Source organism: Thamnophis sirtalis, unplaced genomic scaffold (assembly GCF_051295495.1).
Source record: "Thamnophis sirtalis isolate CommonGarterSnake01/CBP01778 unplaced genomic scaffold, rThaSir2_p1.2 scaffold_5, whole genome shotgun sequence".
NCBI classification, from domain to species: domain Eukaryota; kingdom Metazoa; phylum Chordata; class Lepidosauria; order Squamata; family Natricidae; genus Thamnophis; species Thamnophis sirtalis.
This window is the reverse complement of record NW_028261385.1, coordinates 46414666-46438903: the sequence shown is the minus strand read 5'-3', so window position 1 is coordinate 46438903 and position 24238 is coordinate 46414666. Positions and strand designations below refer to the sequence as shown.

Below are 24238 nucleotides of genomic sequence, written 5' to 3'. Positions count from 1 at the left end.
TGTGGGTGCACCTCGGTTCACCCACATAACACCTATCCTCCGCGAGCTGCGCTGGCTACCTGTCGATCTCCGGATGCGCTTCAAGGTGCTATTAGTCACCCATAAAGCCCTGCATGATAGTGGATCTGGATACTTGAGAGACCGCCTTCTGCCAATTACCTCCCTGCGACCAATTAGATCTCATAGATTAGGCCTCCTCCGTATTCCATCGGCCAGCCAGTGCCGGCTGGCAACTACAAGGAGGAGGGCCTTCTCAGTAGTAGCCCCGACCCTTTGGAACGAGCTCCCCATGGAGATTCGTACCCTGGCCACCGTCCAGGCCTTCCGCACAGCCCTTAAGAACTGGCTAGCCCGTCAGGCCTGGGGACAAGGATAGCCGCCCCTCCCGAATGATGAATGTATGTTGCTTATTACTTTTATTATATGTGTCTATGTCATTCTTTGTATTCCCCCTCCCTGATTTTATGTGAGCCGCCCTGAGTCCCCTCAGGGAAAAGGGCGGCCTACAAATGCTAATAAAATCTAAATCTAAATCTAATCTATCCATTGATATGGGTGTTATAGACTGATCCAAGGTGTATAGTTCTTATCTTCCTCTTTATATGCATTGAGCTTTGATCTCTTATTTGTTTAAACAAATTATCCTCAACTTTTACAAAGCCAATTTTTTGATCTGTTTTCCATCTGGCCTGTAGTTGACCATACTGAAACCACGTTTGAACTACCTTCTCTTCTTTAAGTACCTCTAAAGATTTTAATTGCAACACCCCTCTTTCTAAAATAAGAAGTTGTCTATAGGTGGTTCTATCGTGTTTTTGTTCTTTATTCATATTTTCAATTGCATGTCTAGGAATTGCCCACATGGGCAATTTATCATTTAGTTTATGTTGGTATTTTTTCCAGACCCGCAATAAAGCATTTCTTAAAATATGATTTTTAAAATTCTTATCCAATTTTTTGTTAAATAACAAGTAAGCATGCCAACCATATACCAAGTCGTGTCCCTCGATATTCAATATTCTATCATTGGTTAAATGAGTCCAGTCACTAATTGCAGATAATGCCACTGCATCATAGTATAATTTTAAATTAGGTAATTTCAATCCTCCTCTTTCACGTGTATCTTGCATTATTTTCATCTTTACCCTCGGCTTCCTTCCTGCCCATACAAATTTGTTGATACCCTTCTGCCATTCTAAAAGATTCACATCTCTTTTAAGTATTGGTAACATTTGAAAAAGAAATAAAAATTTTGGTAAAATGTTCATTTTCACTGCCGCTATCCTACCCAGCAAAGACAAATGCAGTTTCTCCCACCTTTTCAACTCCAACTGTATACTATGCCAAAGTGGTTCATAATTATGCTTATATAATTTCCCATTTGAGGTTAAAATATTAACTCCAAGATATTTGACTTTTTTAACTACCTCACATCTTAACATCGCTCCCAGTTCTTCCTTCTGCTTGATATTCATATTTATAGCTAATATTTTGGTTTTTCCTAAATTTATTTTGAATCCCGAAACCTGACCATATTGATTAATCGTATTCATTAAGACCCTACTGGATTCCTGCGGTTGTTCCAATATTATAACCAGGTCATCCGCAAATGCGCGGACTCTGTATTCTTGCTGTCTAATCTTAATCCCTTTTAGACTGCTCAAGCCCCGTATCTTATTCAACAATACTTCCAAGGTTATAATAAACAATAATGGAGACAGAGGGCAGCTATAGTTCTTATCTTATTGGTTTTATGTTTAATGTGAACTATAGACTAACATCTTCGTTATCACACAAGATTCATATGGAACTGTATTATATTATATAATAAGAGCTGTCCCTTGAAGTAGAGCCATGGGTGGTGGTGACTCATAACATACAAAGAAAAAGTCTATATGCAACCATTATCTGTTGTTTAAATTTGGGCTACTCAAAACGTACATCCAGTAGCTGCCATTTGTGACCCTCTCAGCTGGTTCAGCTGGTTTCTGACAAGCAAAGTCAGTCAGGGAAAATTTGCTTAAGGACCACCTGGTTCACTTAACAACTGCAATGATTGGCTTAATAACCATAGCATTAAAAGATCATAACATTAAGTGTGGCTCACTAAACAACTGTCTTCTTAGTAATGAAAATCCCAATCGTGGTTGTATGTTGATGACTTATGTGCATTTGTTTTCTGTTACAATGAAAGTTGGCTATGGAAAGATAAAGTCCATGGATGTTATAGCTTTTATTAGTTTTGTTGGGTTTTTTTGTTACAAATAGATTGCTAAAGTATCATGTCTAATCTTATCTTCTATGATTCTATCAACGGGAAACAATCTTGTTTCTCTTTATTGCAATGAGAGTTAATGAATACTGAAAAAGATTATGCATAGGAGTTGAAAAGAGCATTAGCTAAATAGCTCCAGGATCATTATACTCTTTGAAAGGATATTATTTTGGGTTTTATATGAAATCATTGCTTTTAGAACCTTGTTTGGTGAAGCACTGTATAATACTTGAATTAAATTGAAATAAATAAACAAACTAAGAACTATTGCATAAGACTTAAGAATTCTGGTTCATTCTAAATATTACCCTTAGAAGTCCTTGGATTACCCTTAGAATATTACCCTTAGAAGTCTTTGGACTTTGGTTGTTTGCAGATGTTTCATGGCCCAACTAGGTAATGTCATCAGTACCAAGGACTCCAGGGTGACTTGGAATCACGAAGGACTCCAAGGTTCAACCCTGAGCTATATTATTCTCTTCTATTTTATACAATAAGCATCAGGCTGCTAATTACATTTCAGTGTTTAAAGGTGACCTGTTACTCAGCATCCAAATAGAATAAAAATATTTTAAATGAAGCTTTAGTAGACTTTCAGTAAGAGAAAGATTAAAGCTAGGTTCATAAATTGTACTAAACCACCTGGACCTTGTGGTCTGGGCAACAATGGTTTAATCTTTCATGGTGTATAAATCAAGCCACTGTAGCTTGTTTTAAAAACCATGGTTAAAAATCTCCTGAATTGCTTTTAATGAAAACTAGCCTGGAGGAATGCTCATATGTCTCAAGACAGCCTTTTTCATATTTGAGCTTTGTGTAGCTGATGAAATGGGATAGAAGATGGTTGGAAAAGGTTAGAAGATGTGAAATTTTGGGATTTTTGAGGTAGTGTCACAATAGTGCTCTATACATTATCAGGAAGAGCCAATATAAATAAATTCCAGCAGGCAGGATTGGAGGGAAGACATGAGTTCCTTTATAAACTGAGCTTGAAAGCCAAAGACAGACAATTTTGTATTCTTATACAGCTAGAAACATTTTGCCATAGATATGGGGGGAAGTATAGCAATCAAAAGTTATAAAATCAATCGCTCATCTTTGATTTTAAGGGATGTACTCCCTAGTGGTATGACTTATGTGAAATGTTGTCTTCTACATTATATGATTCTTACAATATAAAAGTCCTTGGATATTTTGTGCACCATAGTAATAGGCCTGTTCTTTGGAAATAAAATATGTGGCATTGTTAACATGGTTACTATTGTTTGTTTATTCAATATAATAAAGCATTTGACAACAAAGATCAAAGTAAAATTGAACCCGCTTCTGGTTCAACTTTGACCATTCTCCTTCATTTAAAAAAACAGACAATGTCACAAACTATTTAGCTTGCTTTAGGAATGAGTTCCATTCTTCAGATGTATTAAATGTCAGCACCCTCTACTGGATGTCATTATTGCAATTCTAAGAGTAAACTGAATGCCACTCAAATAACCAAAGCCCAAGTGAAAAACTCAAAGGATTATCAACATCATTTAGAAAATCTTAAGATTTTCAATATAGCAAACAGCCAACAGTAATATAAAACAATCTTTATATTAAGTCTGAGCACATTCAGTAGTGCTGAGAATTGGAAAAACATAGCATTCAGGAAATCCAAGGAGTGGAATGTTAAGATTAGAGGAAGTGTTGGGATAGAATCCTAACTGGGGTGTTTCTTTTAAAATGAGAGAAAGTTTTGCCGTGTTTAGTTACTACTCGTATCTCTTAATAGTGCATCATCTTCTTTCATTATTCTTTTAAGTATTGTTAAGCTATAATGGGTTTTGATTGATTTTGAATTAAAATGATCATTGTGGCTTGTAAATCATGGATTATAATTTAGCAGGATGAGTGAATCTGCTCAGTTATTATTTATTAATGAATTATGTTTAAAGACACCATAGCTACCCAAGTTATATAAAAACAATAAAGGTAAATTATAGTCTCAGTAGTTCCAGTGAGCCGGCTTCTAGTTTCTAAAATCTCTGAGTAACGATTGTTCAGGGATGACCAGTCACCCCCAAATCTCAAGCGGTTATTAAGCATTCTAACTGAGAATTTGGGGATTTGAAATCCCAGTGTATTTGGAAGCATTACATTAAAGAAAATGCACTTATTATTTTCCCCATATTGTCTGAAAAATGGCTCTTAGTTTTGAAACTTTGGAGAGGTTTTGAAATCGTATGACTGTTCTGATTGTGGATTATATAACTGCTGTGGATGGTATGAGATGGCAGCAAAGAGATAACAAAACTTTAACTCTTTGTTGCTATCAGCTAGATTTTTACAGCCTAGACCCAGTAGATTTATTTCAAACAATTGCAAACATATGACAGTTTCTCCTGTTAAAGAACTTCCATTGACTTACTGCTTCTATATTTCCAGACCTGTGTCCAGTACCTCTTTCTGGTGGCCCAACCAGGCCGTGCCGCCGTGGCATCAAATCTAAACTTTCCAACTACTTCTATGTTTTCTTGCTGGGTCAGTTCCTCTTAGGAGCAGGTGGAACTCCTCTGTACACACTGGGTACAACTTTCATCGACGATAGTGTCCCAAAGCACCAAGCTTCAGTCTACATAGGTAGGTATAATTCATTTTGATTTCTTGAAATGCCAAATTTACCTTGAGCATCTAGCAAGTTTGGTAATATTTATTTGTATTTTCTATTTGCTTATTTAACTGCTTGTAAGGTTTTTTTTAGTTGGTTGGCATATAGGATGTGTTTTTACAGTTGCTTACAGTAGGGCTATGTTCATGTTCAGGAATATGGAGGATAACCTTATCCCTAAGGTCTCAATTCCCATGAAAGGGAGCTTCAGCCCTTTTCATGATCAGCACAAAGACCTGAAGGGGCCTCGTAAGTATGTTATACTGAATGCACTTGAAAGTCAGCACACACCCATATTGGGAACTTCCCAAGCAAATACTTATCTAAGTGATGTGAACATTCATCCATATGTACCTTCCCACTTCATACCTTTATATGTTCAATAATGGTAGTCCTTGACTTATGTCTGCAATTGAACCCCAAATTTCCATTTGTTAAGCAAGTCATTTGTTAAGTGAGTTTTGCCCCATTTTACAAACTTCTTTGCCACAGTTGTTAAGTGAATTGCTGTAGTTGATAAGTTAGTAACCTGGTTGTTAAGTGAATCTGGCTTTTGCTTGATTTTCCTTCTCAGAAGGCTGCAAAAGGTGATCACATGACCCAGGTTCACAGCAATGGTCATAGGTATGAGTCAGTTTCCAACCATTTGAATTTTGATCACATGAGCATGGAGATGCTGCAAAGGTTGTAAAGTGTCAAAAATGGACATAAGTCACTTTATTCAGTGCTATTGCAACTTTGAACAGTCAATAAATGAACTGTGGTAGGTTGAGGACTACCTGTGTGCAAAGAATTAAAGCTGGCATGTTTGATGCTGCTGCTTACCCACTTCAAATCACAAGCATTTAATTGAACACCTGGCCAGAATTATGTTTTCTAGAGAGTGGGGTGGCACTTAGATCCTATTTTGGGAAGAATTACTTTTCACAAATGCAGTTGCTCCTTCTCAACTGTGTGAATCGGTAGATAAGAATCAGATGCTATGCTCCTGCAGGGTTGACCTTGGTTTCCCTTTCGTTTGCCTAGCCACAACCAGTCTCATAATCATTTTAGCCACCAGCATGTGAATACCACAAATGAATAACCAGCAAAAGTAACAAATGTGTCAATTAGACCCATCATTCATTAATGCAGAAAATTCCCCTTGCCACAGAAAACAACTCTCTGTTGGTCTATTAAGGCATCCAGAAAATGTAGCAAAAATTGTGAAAGAGAAGGAGGTTTCAGCATATCCCTTCAGTATATTCTGAGTTTACTGCCTTCTGGTCTAGAGGAAGTTGGAAGCTTTGGAAAGTCCATTCTTCTTCATTAAGAACATTGTGCATTCTTGGAGATTCCTCCTCAGCAGGTGAACTGCAGAAAGTCTTTCTGCATTTTTATCTCTTTCCGGCAAAGGACGCACAAAATCTGAAAGAAGTTCATTATCCTAAATCATTTATTTCCTCTGAGCAGCATTTGGCCCTTTTGGAGGAAGCCTTCAAATGAGGATCAGGTGTCAACAGGAGCTGATGACACAATTGATAAATGGAAAAGCATTCGCCTGATGATTCAATAGATTTATTGAATGGGTAGATTTAATCTGAGATATTTATATGCCACCTTTCAGTCTCCAAATATTTTTCTATTGACTACAGAATACAGACTAATAGAGTTGGAAGATCCCTTGGAGGTCTTCTAATCCAACCTCCTGATCAAGCAGTAGACCCTAGAACAGGGTTAAGGCTAGGGTAAGGTTGAATTCAATGTCTGGCATTTACCATAATTACATTAATGTGATTAAGATTCTTTGTGTCCTGAAAATAAGTTGTATCATTTGTCTTTAGCTGTATGTTTAATGCATTTTTAAATGAGATGGCATGCTGGGAAGAACCATGTGGAAACTGGGCCATCCTCCTCTCATTCTAAACAGTGTCTTTCCTGCAGTAATTTACTTAGGATGCATGAACTTAACATTCTCAATCTTGTATCACCTTACACATTTATACAGTGGATATGGGATCCATCATGCATTTTTTGTGCTCAATATTCAAAATGCAAACTATTGTCTTCCCTGCAGGAATTGGATATGCCATGTCACTGCTGGGTCCTGCCATTGGCTATGTTTTAGGAGGACAGTTGCTGAATGTTTATGTTGATTTCAATCGTAATATAAGGCAAGAACTTTTTGTTTTTCATCTGCATAAATAAGAATGTACAGTTTTCTTAATAGTAAGACATCATTTTGAAAAGCATTATCCTAATAGTTCATACAGAAATACATATAGTTTAGTTACCTATAATAATTTTAATGGGTTTGGTTGATAGGGATGGGGGGGGCAGTGGTAGGATTTCCACACCTATTTGGGAGAACCAGTTGTTAACTTTCTAAGCAGTTTGGAGAACCGGTTGTTGGAAGAAATCTCATTTTCTTTTTTTCCCACTTTATAGGGCTAATTTTGTAAGGAAGGCAGGAAGAAAAACCTTTGGTGTCGTTGCTAGCCTAATTTTTAACCCCCTGCTTACAGAAACTGGCTCTCTGGTTAACCCTCATTACATTGTAACAGCTAAGGTGAAGTGCCCATTGACGTGACATTGAGTTGGCCATGCCCACGCAATCACATAACCATCCATCCGTGCCTACCCAGCTGGTCATTAGGGCAGAGAACCGGTTGTTAAATTATTTGAATCCCACTACTGGAGGAAGGGGTTGTTTTTAATAACCAAGCAATAATTTGTATTTGGGAAACCTGGATTAAAACACCAGAGCAGTCGTGAACAATGAACAATTTTTAGTCAATTTGCTAGATGTGGATTTTGATTGTTTTATCTTTAAAATAGGCCTATTTGGTAAATAGATATACATGAAACCATTTATGCTGTGAAAGGCCAACCAATTTAGTTCATGAAGCAGTCTGGTTGCTTGAAGCTTCTTTGGGCCTCTGCTGTGGAAGAAGGATCCTCTTAGCCTTCTTTTCTCCAGTGTTAACTAAGATGCTTCTAGGTTTCACACATATTAAGGTAGTTCCAGACTGGGCAGGTTCAGGGTACACTGTAATCAATCCCACTACTTGTAGTGAAGCTACACATTTTGAAAGCACTTCAGTCAATGTTGTAAATTTCTCAAAACCTTTTCTTGTACTTTGAGTTCTGAGGAGGAGAAAGAGAGAAAAGGTGCTGTTCTCTTTTGCTTTACCTTCATAAGTATGGTGCTCATATTACTAGGCAAAACTTATAAAGTGGTGCTACTTTTGAATCTTCCTTGAAGCAAAACACTCCTTCAAGCTTTCTCTAGTCTTGAACAATAATATTTACTCATTATTAACTGAAATATATTCAATTTTCTATTTTGTAAAACAGCACTAATTTTTGTATAACTGCATAAATGTGGGAAGAAGTCAGCACAGTTGTAATAAATAAGCTAAAAAGTATATTTTATCATATAGAATATGTTTGCAAAAGTATTGTTATTTAATTCATAATACCTCTGTTAAATATGTGTTCACTAAATAATATTATTCTAGTGTAGACCTCACTCCAGAAGATCCACGCTGGGTTGGAGCATGGTGGATAGGCTTTGTGATATGCAGCTTCTCTACATGCCTTTTAGTAGCACCATTTTCATATTTCCCAAAGCATTTGCCAGGTAAATAAGTATTCTAAAATAAGTGATTAGTATAATACTAAATATATTGAGCCTTAGATAAGTTGTTAGGATTCCTAAAGTTACAGTGTAAAATATAGAATGAGTGGATGGATGGATGTACTATAATAAATATTCTGGAATTTGCAACTTTCATATAGCTTATCACAGTTTTTAATTATTCTTACTGCAGTAGTATAATTGTATAAGGAGCATTGGGTACAAAGTAATAAAGCTTCCTCTAAAAAAAAGAGGGGAGACAATTACTAAGAGAAGCACAATGTTCAATTGGATGTAGACAAATGAAGGCCAAGCACTTATTTCTAATGCAACATATGTATTGAATTGCAATAAAAATAAGGATGTATGAGGAAAAACTTGATAGTCTTTCAATCTTTGATAAGATGATCCTTTCTTATATGTCTTATTCTTTAACCAATGCTTGAAAAAAGAAATTACAAGAATCAGTCTTTCAAAAAGATGCGAGAAGTCGTCCCTTCATAATGTCCTGAGCTAAGGCAGAATTTTTCTGTGGCACAAGATCAAAGTTCTTTAAGACAAAGCTTTATTTCAAAATCCCCATTTCTACTTTTCAGTAGACAAAACCGGTTGAACAGGCATAGGGAGACTCAATCCATTTTTGGATATTAGCCAATCCTACTTCATTACAGCTGGTATGAATAAATGCTATTATAACTCAATGATTTATGGTGATTCCAATCTTAAATCTGCTTTCAACAAACTTAAATACCTTCCTATACATATTTTTTATCTAGACTGATTTTCTGAAACTATTTGTCATTAAGATACCAGTGATCTCAACAGGCAAAGGAGGACCTAGACTAGGAGTATCAAACTCACATCGTCACGGCGGCGTCAGGGTGTCATCATGTGACATATCATGACCTTTTCCCCCTTCACTAAATTGGGTGGGGGTGGAGACAGCATATGACATGTCCGGCCCTTGGGCCGTGAGTTTGACACCCCTGACCTAGACAATTGGAAAGAAGGACAAATGGGTGAGAAGGGGATACACTAATTGTTAACTTTCTTGACATCTGTAAAAAATTACAGTGCAAATCTATAAAAAATAAAATAATAAAATAAAACTCTCTAGTTGTACATGTATATGAACTTACTTTTTCCAGTGTCAGGTTTTCCAATGGCAGCAATGTGCTAGAATCAGTTAGGAGGCAAAAGCCTTCCGAATGTAACTAATTAAAGTCTTGTCAATTTCAGGCAGCAGAGCAGAGCAAGTACTCTTCAATTAATTAAGGTTACAAAATAGAGCTTTTTAACTTGCCCTTAGCACTTATTAAGGAAATAGTGTGCCATGGAGAACAGTTGTTATGGAAGAGATACTTGAAAAGCAATGTTTGATTTTAAGGCTATGCCTGTCCGACAAAGGACATGAGGACAAAAGGGAGGATTGTTGTCCTTTTATTTAGAGGCCCATCGTACCACATGGTAACTCTTTTGCTGGAAGTCTGGTAGCCCTGTTAGTGTATCCTATTAGTGCATTCTTCAAGAGGATGAAACTATTTTAAGTGGGAAATGTCTGACAGAAAAATGATCTTGAAACCATAAAGAATACAAATTTGTGTCCAAGCAGACAGACTTACTAAAGTTACTTGACCAAACATTTAAAATTACAGCTGATTTCCCCAGAATGTATGTACTTCTTGCAATTACAATTGCCTTTTGTCAAAAGTAAATTATTTCTTTTTCTAGGTACAAAAAAAATACGAGCAGAGAAGATTTCTGAAGCACATCATGATGGAAAACAGACTTGTGAATATACTGGGAGGAGTGTTACGGACTTTCTTATGACTCTCTGGGTAACAAAAGCCACACATTCAAATCAATATCTGTAGTTAATTTGAATCTGGCCACATTTGGGAGTAATTGTGTCAATAATACTTGCAAGGCCTCATTAACAGAATGCAAGAAGGATAATAGCATTATTCAATGTTTGAAATGGTTAGATAAGACAGTAGTTTACATTCAAAGCAATAAATGATTAAAGTCAGATTCAAACATCAAGTAGTGTAGATTTCCTCACTATCACTTACTTGAATATTGATTTTTAATAGCCAAAGAGTAATGAGTGGAAAGAGAATTGCATTAGTATAAGATGCTTTGAGAAGGAAATGAACATGCTGCTCCTAAGCTTCTTCAAGTCTCATATAACTCAAGTCCATGGTCATATTTTATATGTAACTGAGGTTTAGGCAAAAGTGATTGCCAATCAGAACAATGAGATTTATGATGAATTGGTGAAATTTAAATAGAGAAGATTAAGGGATTCATCTTCAAGAAATTAAAAGACACTTGCTCTTGGGGAAGACATCACCCTACCAACAAAAGTGAGTATAGTCAAAAGTATGATTTCCCCAGTTGCAATGTATGACTATGAAAGTTGGAGCATAAGAAAAGGTGAGTGCCAAAGAATTGAGGCCTTTGAACTATGGTGCTGGAGAAGACTCCTGCAAGTTTCTTGGACTGCAATGCAATCAAACCAGTCAATCCTAGAGGAGATCAACCCTGACTGCTTTTTGGAAGGCCATATCCTGAAGATGAAACTCGAATACTTTGGTCTGTGACCCGACAAATGCGCAAACGACAAAAGCGCACCGACAAAACCCTAACCCTAACCCTTTGGTCACCTAATGAGAAGGAAGGACTCACTGGAGAAGACCCTGGGAACAATTGAGGGCAAAAAAGAAAGGGATGACAGAGAATGAGGTGGCTGGATGGAGTCACTGAAGCAGTAGGAGTGAGCTTGAATGGACTCCAAAGGATGGTAGAGGACAGGAAGGCTGGAGGAACATTGTCCATGAGGTTGCAATGGGCCGGACATGACTTCACAACTAACAACAAATGTCTGAAGACCTTTTATGGAGAAGATGGAACAGAGTTGTTTTATATGATTTTAGAAGTGAGCTCTAAAACCAATAAATGGAACTAATAGGGAAGCAGATTTGGCAAAGTGTTAAGAAGAAATGCCTAATTGCAAGGTCTGTTGTAGGACAGATTATTGAGGGGTGATTGTGATGAAGATTGCTTCTGTTTGAAAGGTTTAAGCACAGGACCCCTGCCTTTTGAGTTGATAGATGTTTGGATTTTCATATATGTGTGCTGATTAAAACAGCTGCCACAAAGATGTGTCCAATCACAAAATACTTATTAACTAGAAAATAAGCAAACAAAAAACTGATGAGATTGCTCCCCATTATCTGTCATCCCATAGATAAAACCCATCAATTCAAAACTTGTATATATATTTTTCTGGGAAGTAGTCACATTTCCCCCCAAAAACACTCAGGTGTTGCAGTCACCTATTTTTATTTCCTATGTATGCCTAAAGAACAAATACAAGGTTGATAAGTATTTTTTGGAAATCAAAATGATGCTAGAATCTGAGTTTACTTGCAGATATAATTTCTTATTTTTTAAAAAAATAAAGATCTCAAAATGAACCAAAACATGAGACCAAAGCTTCTGACAAGTGCCAGAGGAGTTTGGCATTGGGAATACAGTTGCTCTTCATTAGAACACATTCCTAATGGGAAGATCTAGTTGGAGTGGAATAAATTGTTTCAGAAAGTTGTAAGGCATTTAAATAAAGACCATCTGTTAAGGATGGTGTGTTGCAAGATTCCTGAACTGTAAATGATGCTTTAAGCAAAAGACTGAACTAAATGCCACCCCTAGACCTCTTGCAGCTCTAAAATTCAATTATCCTTTGATTTTTAATAGATATTTGATCACTAAGGCACATTATTTGAAAAAAAAAGATAAGTTAAAAACATAATAAAAAGGATAAATGTATTAACCATGAATAATAACTTTTATTACCCAGTATATCTTTGCAGATTACATCAACAGCTCTAATTGCCTGTTCCAGTTTATGGCCACTCTAATAATGTTTGTTTTCAACACTTCTTGAGGGCCGGTTAGATACTAAATTAAATGATTTTAAAATTAAGTACCAGCTAAGGGATGAGTTTGACAGTTTCATCTCATTTCCTTCCATGCCCCTGCAAGCCTTGATAGAAATCATAGCCGTTGGCTGTTTTCATCAGCACAAGCAGAAAGAAGTTGACACCCTCATGATGATTTCTTACTGCAACTGATGGCAGTAAAAGCTTCTGTTCAAGAAAAGAGGCAATGATAGCTTAATCTTACTAAGTTATTACGGGAGTGAGGGGGGTAACTCCACCTAATATCCTGGCTCCGTATGCTGTGCCTAGATGAGGAAATGACCAACATTTTTCTGTTTTCATGGACGCACTGTTGTCAAACCAGCCAAACTATATTTATAAAAAGTATATTTATAAAAGGAAACCTCCGACAACTTGTTTGTGGCCCATGAACCAGATTTCTACACATTTTAATATTTGAGTTCTGAAGCAATCACCTTTTGTGATGAAACAGTTTGAGAGTCTACTTTAAGAGATTTGTCAAGACTGTAGTAGCTCTATGGCCTGCAACTTGCTGAATTTTAAAAACCAAATAGAAAAGGAAGAAAGAAGAGAAAAATATTAGCTAATGCAATTCTTCATATATATATATGTACTGTATGTGTATACATTTGTGTGGGATTATTGTCATGGATTCTAAAAAAAAAATCTGGTTAAATTGCCATGTTTCAGTCAGAAACCCTGTGTTTTTTCTACCTCTGTTTGACCCCCCCCCTTTGTTAACTTGTGCAAAAGTGAAAATTAGGCATTACTCACCTGTATCTTGACATCTTTATCTCTTGACAGGATCAAGGAAGCTAAAATAGTGGCTCAGATATGTGGAAAATCAACAAAAAGGGTAGTTGATTAGCAGGAGGGATTTTTGTTTTGTTTTGAAAAGAACAGAATGTTTCTAAAGTTTATTCATAAATATATCCAAGGTAGTCATATAAAAATGGGGGTAAATATTAATTCTAGAATGGCTTAAATGAATTTTAAATCTCAAACTGAATTTGAGTAGCTGAAACTCAGGATATAGATTCAAATAATTGGATTAATCAGCATGATAATAGGTAGACCTGGAGTCTTTCTGGCCAAATAGTCCACTAAGAAGATTTTTTTCTTCTTAATGTTCTCTTGTTTTTCATTGAAGAGATGGAGAAGGAGATAACATTTCTTACAATTTTAAAATGATAGATTGAATAGCAAAAGTGATGTTATAATGAAATGCATTCTGAAAAAATAGATCAATTTCTTTGTGCAATAATCTAAGCAGGCACTATGTATGTAACATAACATTGATTTAAGGAATCTAACTAAAATACGTAGATGGAACTTAATCAACTCTCCTTTTCTAGATGCTACTGAGAAATCCTGTGTTGATGTTTCTTGTAATCGCTGCTGCATTAGAAGCTTTAGTCGCTACTGGTTTTGCAACTTTCTTGCCTAAATTTATAGAAAATCAGTTCGGATTTACATCTAGCTATTCAGCTACTTTAGGAGGTAATGTATTTGCTTCATTCTACACAAGTCCCCTCAGGGAAAAGGGCGGCCTATAAGTATTAATAAATACTCAAATACTCAAATACAAATACCCTTTTAATTTTTGTTAATGATGGGATTTAATACTTTGGGAAAAAAGAAAACTAAACAATGGAAAGAAAGGCTAGAGTTTTAAGAGTTTTATTAGAAACTATCCTATTGAATTCTGTGGATTTTATGTCCAGAAAAATATGTTTTCTTTGATAAACTAATCAGAATAATTTGGGAATCCAAGCAATATTTACTGTTCTTCAGGTTATTGTCCCTTGAGGGGCACTGACTTGGCGGGGAGGTCTATGACAATTCACCATGGTCAATTCATCATGACCAACTCGCCGCAGGACAACTCGCAGCAAGAGAAGAGTTACACTAATATCAAAGAAATAGTGGAATAGAATTATTGAAGAAAGGATGCAAAAGGAGGGGCAGAATGAAATGTGAATGGCAAAAATTAAAATATTTTTTATTTCATTTTAAATAATTAAATAGAATTGTTAAATTGTCCACCAGCAAGTTGTCCTATAGCGAGTTGGCCATGGCAAATTATCCTGCAGCTAGTTAGCCATGGTGAATTGTGGCAATGAGTTAATTATGGAAAGTTGTCCCATTCTGGACTCAGGGTGGGGAGTGAAGGAAGCCTGGATCCTCAGTTCATAAAATGTTTCAAGTAGGCCCTAATAATTTCATATTTGGTTTTTGCTTAATGGTTATAACAGGATTTTCTGATTTTTAAAAAATATTTATTTTCAAGCTTGCCTTTCCATTTATGGTAATCAAATTGGGAAAAGGATGCAGTTTCTAAAAAAAAAAAAAGGTCAGAAACTGTTAAGTAGATCGTCCCCATAAAACTCAAATCAATATGAGGTAGCAGATAGAAAAGTAGTATCTCTTAGGATGCAACATATATTGTTGTAGCTTCTATTTGGATTGGCTTCCCACAAAAAAAGAAACCCTATTAAAATGGATACTTATAGTTTGAGACTCTAGCACTTCATTGGGGAGAAGAGTGGTGCTCCATGCAGGCAGTCAGAGTCTGTCTGGCTCTTGAACCTTCCTGATTGTGATACCTGTTTGAAAGATGGCTTAAGGGAAGGGAGGGGGCCTCAGGTAACACTGCAGAAAGAACCATTTGTCTTTCTTTCTGGTGGTAGTAGTCAAACTACAGCTCTACAATAGCACTGTGGTCTCCTGGCTAATGTAACAACACCATATGCTAATGATAATGAATGGGAGCATGTAGATTTATTTTTGCAAATGATTTTTAGCATTGTAAAGCAAAAAGTGCAAGATTTAGCACATGTATTTTACACGTCAGATTGTAATGTACAAATGAATAATATACTTCTGATAAGGTTGACAAAAAGAACTATAGATTTAAGGAAAACCAGGTTTGAAAGTAATTAGGTTGCATAAATCCAATATAAATATTTCCATCTGCAAAAAACCCAATAATAATATTAACTAAACAAGTGACAATGATAAGGATTGGCCCATCTTTTCACATCTGGTTCTGTGAACTATCAGTTGATCTTTTTTAAGCACTCTGAGCAAACAAAAAACATTTCTGTAAAATGGCATTTCAGTGCCGTGTTCATTGTTTGACACCCTTGATTAACAATTGGTTTACTGGGATGGCATCTTGAATGGAAGGTAAGGAGCCTGGAACTGCCTCCAGTTGCTCTTTCTACCTGCTTTCTTGTACTTAAAATCAGGAACATGTTACTGAGTGAGAGAACATGCCAGTCAGGAGAGAAGTACAGATGTGATCACAGAGGATCAGATCTTTGGCATTTTATATCTTAAAGCTGATTCACACATGTGTAATCTCATGAAACAACCAGTTAAGTGAACTGGCATAATTATTTCATATATGAAATGAAGCTTTAATAGCCAAGCACATGGAAAGCAAAAATAAAATTTGTTTGTGCCAATCAAGCCCATAAACTCTGAAAGATGAATTTAATAAGTATTTAGAGATTATTTAACAGTGGGGATATTGGTGTTTGTACTTTTATCTCACCGTAGTAACTATTTTCAAAAAACATTGAACTATAAACTGGCCAACTGGATACTTTTTAGCTCAGTGTGTTGTGCAAACACAGTGTGAGAGCTAGGTTTATGGTTCAGTGTGTTATATAAATTTTGAAATTGGGTTAATTGATTCAGTCATATAGATATGCTAAGCTTCTTTGTGTGACACAGCTATATAAGTAACCAGTAACTGCATGAAAATGTATTTTTTTTCACAGATTAGCATTCCAAACCCATTTCTTTTTTAGTCATAATTAATAAAAAAATAAAAATGCACAGAGATAGAAAAGTAAAAGAATGATTGCTTATCATAACAACAATATAACCATGTTTAGTTCTCTTTTTAGTAGTGAATATATTTATTGTTTTATTTTAAGTGAAATTATTACTTTGATAACTGTTTTCCTTTATTTTCTTGTTAGGACTTGTCTTAATCCCAGGCGCAGCAATTGGCCAAATCATAAGTGGTACCTTAATTTCCAAGCTGCAAATGAATTGCAAAACTATAATCAAGTTTATTATTGCTACTTGTACGCTGGCACTACTATTAAACATGGTGTTTGCATTTGCTAACTGTGGGAATGAACCATTTGCTGGTGTTTCTGAAACATATAATGGGCAAGTATATGATTAAAAGTATATGTTGAAATATATAACGGCCACAGGATGGGGAATTAAATCAAACATTCTTCAGAATTCATTTTATGCTTTATATTTTTATACATCTCAGACATGAAACATTAAATCAAAATTGCTCGTATTGATGTTGATGAAAACAGTATTCATAATATATTTCCATCACACTATCTTTGTGGGAAAAGTGGCATCATGCAAAGCATAGAAAACAAATAAGAAAAAGTAGAAGACATAAGACAAATAAAACAACTACAACTATTCATTATACTCTACATCATCAGAGCTTATTATTTTTGTGAATCCATTCACTTTTCATTTGCATGCTTGTTTTGTAAATTAGTTCTCATTCCTTCTCCCAATGACACTACAGGTAGTGCTCAGTTAACAATCCCCCATTCAGCATCCATTCAAAGTAAGAACAAAGCTGAATAGGTGGGAGTTATAATCAGTCCTCAAACTCTTTAAAAGCTGCCCCAATGCTGGTAGTCCTCAACTTACAATTAAGCAAAACATTTAAGTGAATTTTGCCCCATTTTATGACCTTTCTTGCCACAGATGTGAATCACTGTTGTTATTAACTTAGTAACATGGTTGTTAAGTGAATTTGGCTTCCCCATTGACTTTGCTTGTCCGAAGGTCAGAAAGGGTAATCACTGGGACGCTGCCGCCGTCATAAATAATAGCCAGTTGCCAAGCATCTAGGTTTTATCAACATGAACATGGGGATGTTGAAATAGTCATAAATGTGAAAAATTGTCCTAAGTCACTTTTTTTCAGGGCTGTTGTAACTTTGAATGGTCACTAAATGAACTGTTATAAGTTGAGGACTACCTGTATATCCACAGTCATGTGATCACAATCTGGGCACTTGGCAACTGGTTTATACTTATGATGGTTGCAGTGATCATATGATCACCATTTGTGATCTTCCCTGCTGGCTTTCTTATTGGAAAAGGAAGTTGCTCAGGTATGTCTCCCTCACCCACACACTCTCCCTGAACCTTGCTGCACTCACCTCCGAACCAGCCACTCGTCCATCCTCACACACATTCCTCCAACCAGCAGCACCTACTCCAATCTCCACTATGTTCATGCCATGCCTCCCCTGCCACCCACACACTCATACGCCACTCCAGGGCGTACCTCCCTACCTGTTCACAAATGTGAGCTTGCGCACATGCTCACTTTGCTTGCAAGCCCCACCTCTGTACATGTGCACAGCCTTCCACACATGTGCTTTTGGTGAAAAAATGGCCTAAATAGGATGCCATAGAGCCGGGCGCAGGTGGGTGGGGGCCACCTGGGATTTCTGCTATTGGTTCGGGTGAACTGGTCCGAACCAGTAGAATACCACTCTGCAAACCTTCACAAGCCTTGCTGTGCTTGTATTGTGCCTTTCTGGCCACTTGCAGATTCTTATACACCCTCTCCCACCCAGCAGCAGCCATCCCAAGCCCTGCCTCACTCATGCCACAGCTCCCCAGCCACCAATTCATCCCCTTGCCCCCATCTTGTTGCAGCCACCAGCTGCTTGATGGCCTGCTATGCTAACTGCCTGAGACTTGCAACTTCCTGGTGGCTTCCCCACTGAGATTGCTTGTTGGAAGCCAGTAGGAAATTATGAGAGGTGCTCACTTAGTGATTCATGAGCCTCACTTAGCAATGGTAAGATGGACTGTAGGTCTTGTCATTGCTGAGTGATGTGATCATGTGACATGTTTTATGACCACGTTGCTTATCAATAAAAACTCCAGTCTCAATTGCCATCTTAAGTCAATGGCTACCTAGAAACCATCTCCATGAACTTCAGTAGTCTCCCATTTCTTTACAAAATGAAGAATATAACTTTTTTTTAAAAAAAATTCTCATGCACATTGCAGTGACTTTAGAAATATTTAGCTCCAATTGTTCATGGTTATTAATGAATGAAAACATGCTATTATGGAAAGTTTATTCTTTATTTCATATATGTATTATTTCTCTGTTTCAGGACAGGCATGTTATCAAACTTAACAGCACCCTGCAATACCCATTGTAGATGTTTGCGTTCAGACTTTTTGCCCATCTGTGGTGCAGATGAAGTCCAGTATTTTTCTCCATGTTATGCAGGATGTACTGCTGTGGTTCCTCAAAAGCATGGAAGGGTATGTTATGCTATGAAAGTGGATGCTCACTCTACATCAAATCTAAGTTCTGAATGTTAAAAATGACTTAGCCATGTGTCTGGTTTAAAATGTATCAATCAGAATAGAGCTGGAAGGGACTTTAGATGTCTTCTAATCCAGTCCCTAGCTCAAGCATACCATTTCAAACAAGTTGAACCTATACCATTTCATACAAGTCCAGTCTCTTCTTAAAAACCTCCAGTGATGAAGCACCCACAACTTCTGATGGCAAGCTGTTCCACTGGTTAATTGTCCTCACTTTTTGTCTCCTTAATTCCAGGTTGTTTCTCTCTTTGATTAGTTCCCATCCATTGTTTCTTGTTTTGCCTGCTGGTGCTTTGGAAAATAAACCAAATCATTATAATTATCAGTTGGTATCATTAGCAATACATTGAACTTTGGGCAAGTCAGTAGCTAAGTTGGACTACTTGGGAAAAAAATCAGATAAATACCCCAGACAGTAACAAGGGGGCATAGGAAGACAAATGAAATATCTATACTTAATAAGGGCATGACTTGCTAGACTAATTACTGAATAAGAGCAATTATATTAAGAGCTGCAACATTTTATTTCAGTTTAGCAGAGAATAATATGTAACTCAGTGTTGAACTGTTGGTTTTTTGGTATTATCTAAATTTGGTTGTTTTCCTATAGCCTGGTAACCAAACATCTGCAGGAAAACAACCAAGATCAGAAAATGCCAGGAACTTAATGTGTTCCTAATATTCTCTGTTGACATAAATGCAAAGTGGAGAACTGAAGAACAGCTATTTGGATTTTAGAGAAAAGATCCATATATGGAAATGGATATCATACCTAGAATTTAGATATGGTGCCATTGGTTTATTTAAGGGCCACTGAACGGGCTGAACATACAGTATATTTTGATATGAAGGTAGATCCATGATCACCAAATGTTCCACAATTACTTTTAGAAATAGAACTCTCCTGCTACAAGAACAATTTTTATTTTACAACTGGCTGAATAGTTAGTTATTCAGTCTTGCTATATGTTGTCTGTGTATATCTGTAACCTTTTGAAATCAATTTATTTTGCCATTGAATGAATTTTCAATTAATTTTGGACAAATTACTTATTTTGTTTATCTGTATTTTTTAACGCACGATTTATAGCACTACAGCAATTGTTCCTGTGTTGGGAATCCCATACTTGAAATTGAGAATACCTTCCACGGAGCCACTTCTGGAAAATGTAAATCTAAGTGCACAGTCCTACCTTGGTTCCTTAGCTTCTTCTTTTTTGCGGTTGTTTTTACGTTTATGGCCGTTACACCAACAACTGTGGCCATTCTCAGGTAGTTATAAGGCTACTTTTATTTTTTAAAAATTTTGTAAAACGGAATACAGTGTAGGATTTTTATTAAAAAGAATGAACTTGTTTCTTCTACCATTCCTTTGCAAACACGCCAAACTATTTGTACAGTGAGGAAATTATTTCTATAATATGCAAATGAGAAAACCTGAGTCTGCTTCCTGGTGCTAGGGCATTCTGGGAAATTAAATTGACAACCTAGTGTTGAAGAAAGTGTTCAAGAATGCAAAGGTCAGCAGTAGATTCTCCACAAAAGTACTGGGATGTCCAGCTATTTGAAACATTGAGCTGAATATATTCAAACAGAATTTCTAACTATAGCTAAGAATTAAAATATAACCAAAAAGAATAATAGAATAACAGAATTGGAAGGGACGTTGCAGGTTTTCTAGTCTCACCTCCTGCTCAAGCAGGACATTCTATAACATTTCAGACAAATGGTATAGAATCACTTCTTAAAAACCTTCAGCGTTGTGGCACCCAAATTTCTGGAGGCAAGTCATTACACTGATTAATTGTTCTAAACGTCAGCATAATAGTCTTGCATAATGTCTCTATAATGATATTTCCCCTGAAGACAGTTTTTCTTTAGTATTAGTTTTGCCTTCTGTTTGAACCTTGCAATTTCAAGAAATACATTGCATAGTTAAAATAATAGCAATCATATCATAGTATCCGTTGAAGGATAGTATATATCATATTAAATGTTGAAATTAACTTTGATTTACAGATGTGTGCCAGAAAATCACAGATCATTTGCTTTAGGTGTTCATATGCTGTTTCTACGAATTCTAGGTAAGTTTAAAACTTCACGAAAGAAATTTCATGGTAGGAATAATATTATAAATCTATAAGGACTATAGATTTAAGGGGCTGATCAAATTTGATGAAAAATTTGAAAGTGGTTCCTGTTGACCATCATTTTTTCTTCTTCAAAGTACACATGAGTAATAGTTTATTAAAATATTGCCCTTGTTTTGATCTACTAGGTACTATGAAGATTATAGTAGAGAGAGAACTATTCCAAATTTTACTATTATTATTGGAAATACATCCCTTCCTGGTTGGCTTTGACCACCATAAATTTGACTGAAAATCCTTCATTGAGAACTTTTAGCCCAAGTTCCCATTTTTTAAAACATGCATTGCTTTATACAAGTCTGCTAAAAACAGGAAGATAGTTTTTTTTTCTTATCCCCAAAATATAGTCTGCTTTTCATTTTGCTCCTTATAATAAAATGTCAAACTATACAATACAACTTTACTGCAATATGTTATAATTCTATAGCATGCATTCTTTATTTTCAAAGACCTCTGTTTGTAAGTAATCTTCTTAATCACATCTTCTTCTTCTCCAAAGCAACTCACAAAAGCCTGTATAGCTTTCTCTAATCTCCCCAAAATCATGCTGCTGTGTTAGCTTCTCTGTTGGCCAAAAAAACTGGGCTGTCAAACTATGCACAGAGGCAGTAAGAAATTGCTGGCATTATTTGTGCCATATTTTCTGGAAGAAGAAGAGGAAGTTAAACAGGAGAACAGATTCTAGGTCTTGACCTAACTGAAAAAGATAGTACTTTTTAAAAGGAAGCTGATCTATTTTCTGAATAGGGTTAAAAGGTCGAGTAAGCAATCACTGGTGGTTACACAGCCTTTATGAAATAAACTGCAGCCAGGAAAACGTATTTCACATTTCAGGAAAACCTGGTTTCCATAAAAAGAGACTGTGTATCAGAAAAACTGTATAAGTAGTTCCTGAGGAACATCAGTGGTTAAGGAAGCATCAAGGATTCATTCATCCCTAGCTAATACCTAGACCGACTCCCTAACAATGAGATTTAAAACAAAAAAAGATTTTGAAGTATCCACAAAACCACCTTACTTGCAATGTTGACAATTTTATGTGAAACCACATGAAATGTTGTTTGTTGATGAGAATTTGCAAAATTTAGGAATGAGATTGCCAACATCTTAAATATTTTAGCCACTTTGAAGATTTAGCTCTTATGAAACACTTGGTGGGAGGAGGGGGGAGAACTAAAAATGGCTACCTTTAAGGCACATAAAATTTTACGCAAAAACCCAGTAAATGATTTGCCTGCAACCTTCACAAGGGGTTTCTTGCTGAGATAATTTGCATGTTTACATTTATAAAACTCTCTAAATCTTTATTTTCTATTTTATAGTTTCATTCATCCGAGGCTGGTATTTTGTTATAATTTTGTATCACTCCATCTTTTGCAGGCACTATTCCTGGCCCGATCCTTTTTGGGGTCTCAATAGACCATTCTTGCACTCTCTGGTCTATAGATAGATGTGGACGTAAAGGAGCATGTTGGACCTATAACAACTCCAAAATGGCATATTTGCTCTTTGGTATAAGTAAGTGTCTTTGTTTTCCATAAACATTACGAAAATATGCTGAAGGGATTAGCTTATACTTTTATAATTTAGAATTTTTTTTTTTTTTTTTTTTTAGAATTTTATTAGTATTTGTAGGCCGCCCTTTTCCCCGAGGGGACTCAGGGCGGCTCACACAAAACTGGGAAGGGGGAATACAAACATTAAGACAGAAACATGTAATAAAATAGCAAGCAACATACATTCATCATTCGGGAGGGGTAACTATCCTATCCCCAGGCCTGACGGGCGAGCCAGTTCAATTTACTTCATTCTCCCATTTCTTTGGTATATAAACAAAATACACGTCAAATCAATCAGTGTTTGTCAATATTGGCAACATTAAGATAGATGGACTTAAGTAAGTAATTTCCTTCTGTGCATAGAACAGAATTTCCTGCTCCCCTTTGGTAGGTAGATCTTTTGCTTCATTCATTTAATGACCTGCACAGTCACTTAATGACCACACTTAGGAGAGCCACAGTAGTGATCATTGAGCAAGGCAATCATGTGGGCATCTCACTCAATGACTGCAATTATTTATGACTGCAATGGGAGGAACCATTACAGTCATAAGTTGAAAGCTACCCTGTAATAGAGATCACCTTGTAAGTTGTCTAACTGAGCCAATTCAAGCCCAGAACCATAATTATTTGAAATTTATATTGAAACAATCTAATATTAATTAATTACAGGCTAAATGGATCAAACACCAGTTTGGCAGTTTTAATCAAAGAAAAGTGTTAATTGGCAGAGATCAGAGGATGGGAGCTCCTATATAATTTTCAAGTCTTGTTTATTCAGACTTTTAAGCAGTGCAGGTCCTATTGGATACATATAAAAACTATTGATATAATGGCAGCCTAGAAGGTTGTGTTTTTCTCTCTCTTAAACCAAGAAGATAAATTATGATCAATGTTTAATTTATTTTTTGTTTAATTTATTTTTGCAGGTGCATGTTCCAAAGTAATTTCTCTAATTTTTACTATCACATCATATATGTTATATAAGCCTCCCCCAGATATTGCAGATTCGAAGAGACAAGATCAAACAATCTCTTCAGTACGTCTTTGAATGAGGAACAAACTATTCTTTCTAGAGAACATCAAAGAAAAAATGTCAGTGATGTCCAATGGCAGCTTCTGAGTACCAGCACTGGAGGACTTTGAGCAAGTCATTTAATTCTTTTTTTAAAAAAATAAACACACTTTTACTCTAAATCCATTTTACTTCAAGCGTATCTCAGTCACATGAAACTTTTTACTCACTCAAGAGAATAGTATGATTTTTGTAGTTTAGAATGTCTAAATATTTTAACCAAAAATCAATTTTAGAAACTCATTGAATTGGTTGTAGGAAGATAAGAGATTTCCATGGGACATGCCAGTAGTCACATAAGACACAACACCTCCAATTTTGGCCTGTAAAAGGAAGCTCAATCTTTTAATCTGAGTGCCACGATCTTGCCTATTAGGACTCAGAACACTTAAAGGATTATGGACCAAGATAAAAACAAAATGAAATAAAATTAAATCTGTTAACATGACTACTAACCAAGTAGTTTCTATTTTTTTCATATTAATACATTTAAAAATTATCCCTTTAAGTATTTTATTAAGCTCTCCAT

General features: G+C 36.1%; 1 protein-coding gene across 1 annotated transcript in view; it reads left to right on the top strand.

The window, feature by feature from the left end:
* Positions 1-23835, top strand: part of SLCO4C1 (solute carrier organic anion transporter family member 4C1) — a 35540-nt gene extending 11705 nt beyond the window's left edge. Inside the window, exons 4-14 of the mRNA XM_014055624.2 lie at positions 4703-4897; positions 6982-7078; positions 8426-8547; positions 10276-10382; positions 13865-14009; positions 16502-16697; positions 18706-18859; positions 20016-20197; positions 20945-21009; positions 22456-22593; positions 23564-23835. Coding sequence (XP_013911099.2) covers positions 4703-4897; positions 6982-7078; positions 8426-8547; positions 10276-10382; positions 13865-14009; positions 16502-16697; positions 18706-18859; positions 20016-20197; positions 20945-21009; positions 22456-22593; positions 23564-23685 — 1523 coding nt within the window. The 3' untranslated portion in view covers positions 23686-23835. The remainder of the gene's footprint in view (positions 1-4702; positions 4898-6981; positions 7079-8425; positions 8548-10275; positions 10383-13864; positions 14010-16501; positions 16698-18705; positions 18860-20015; positions 20198-20944; positions 21010-22455; positions 22594-23563) is intronic.
* The last annotated feature ends 403 nt before the right edge of the window (positions 23836-24238 follow it).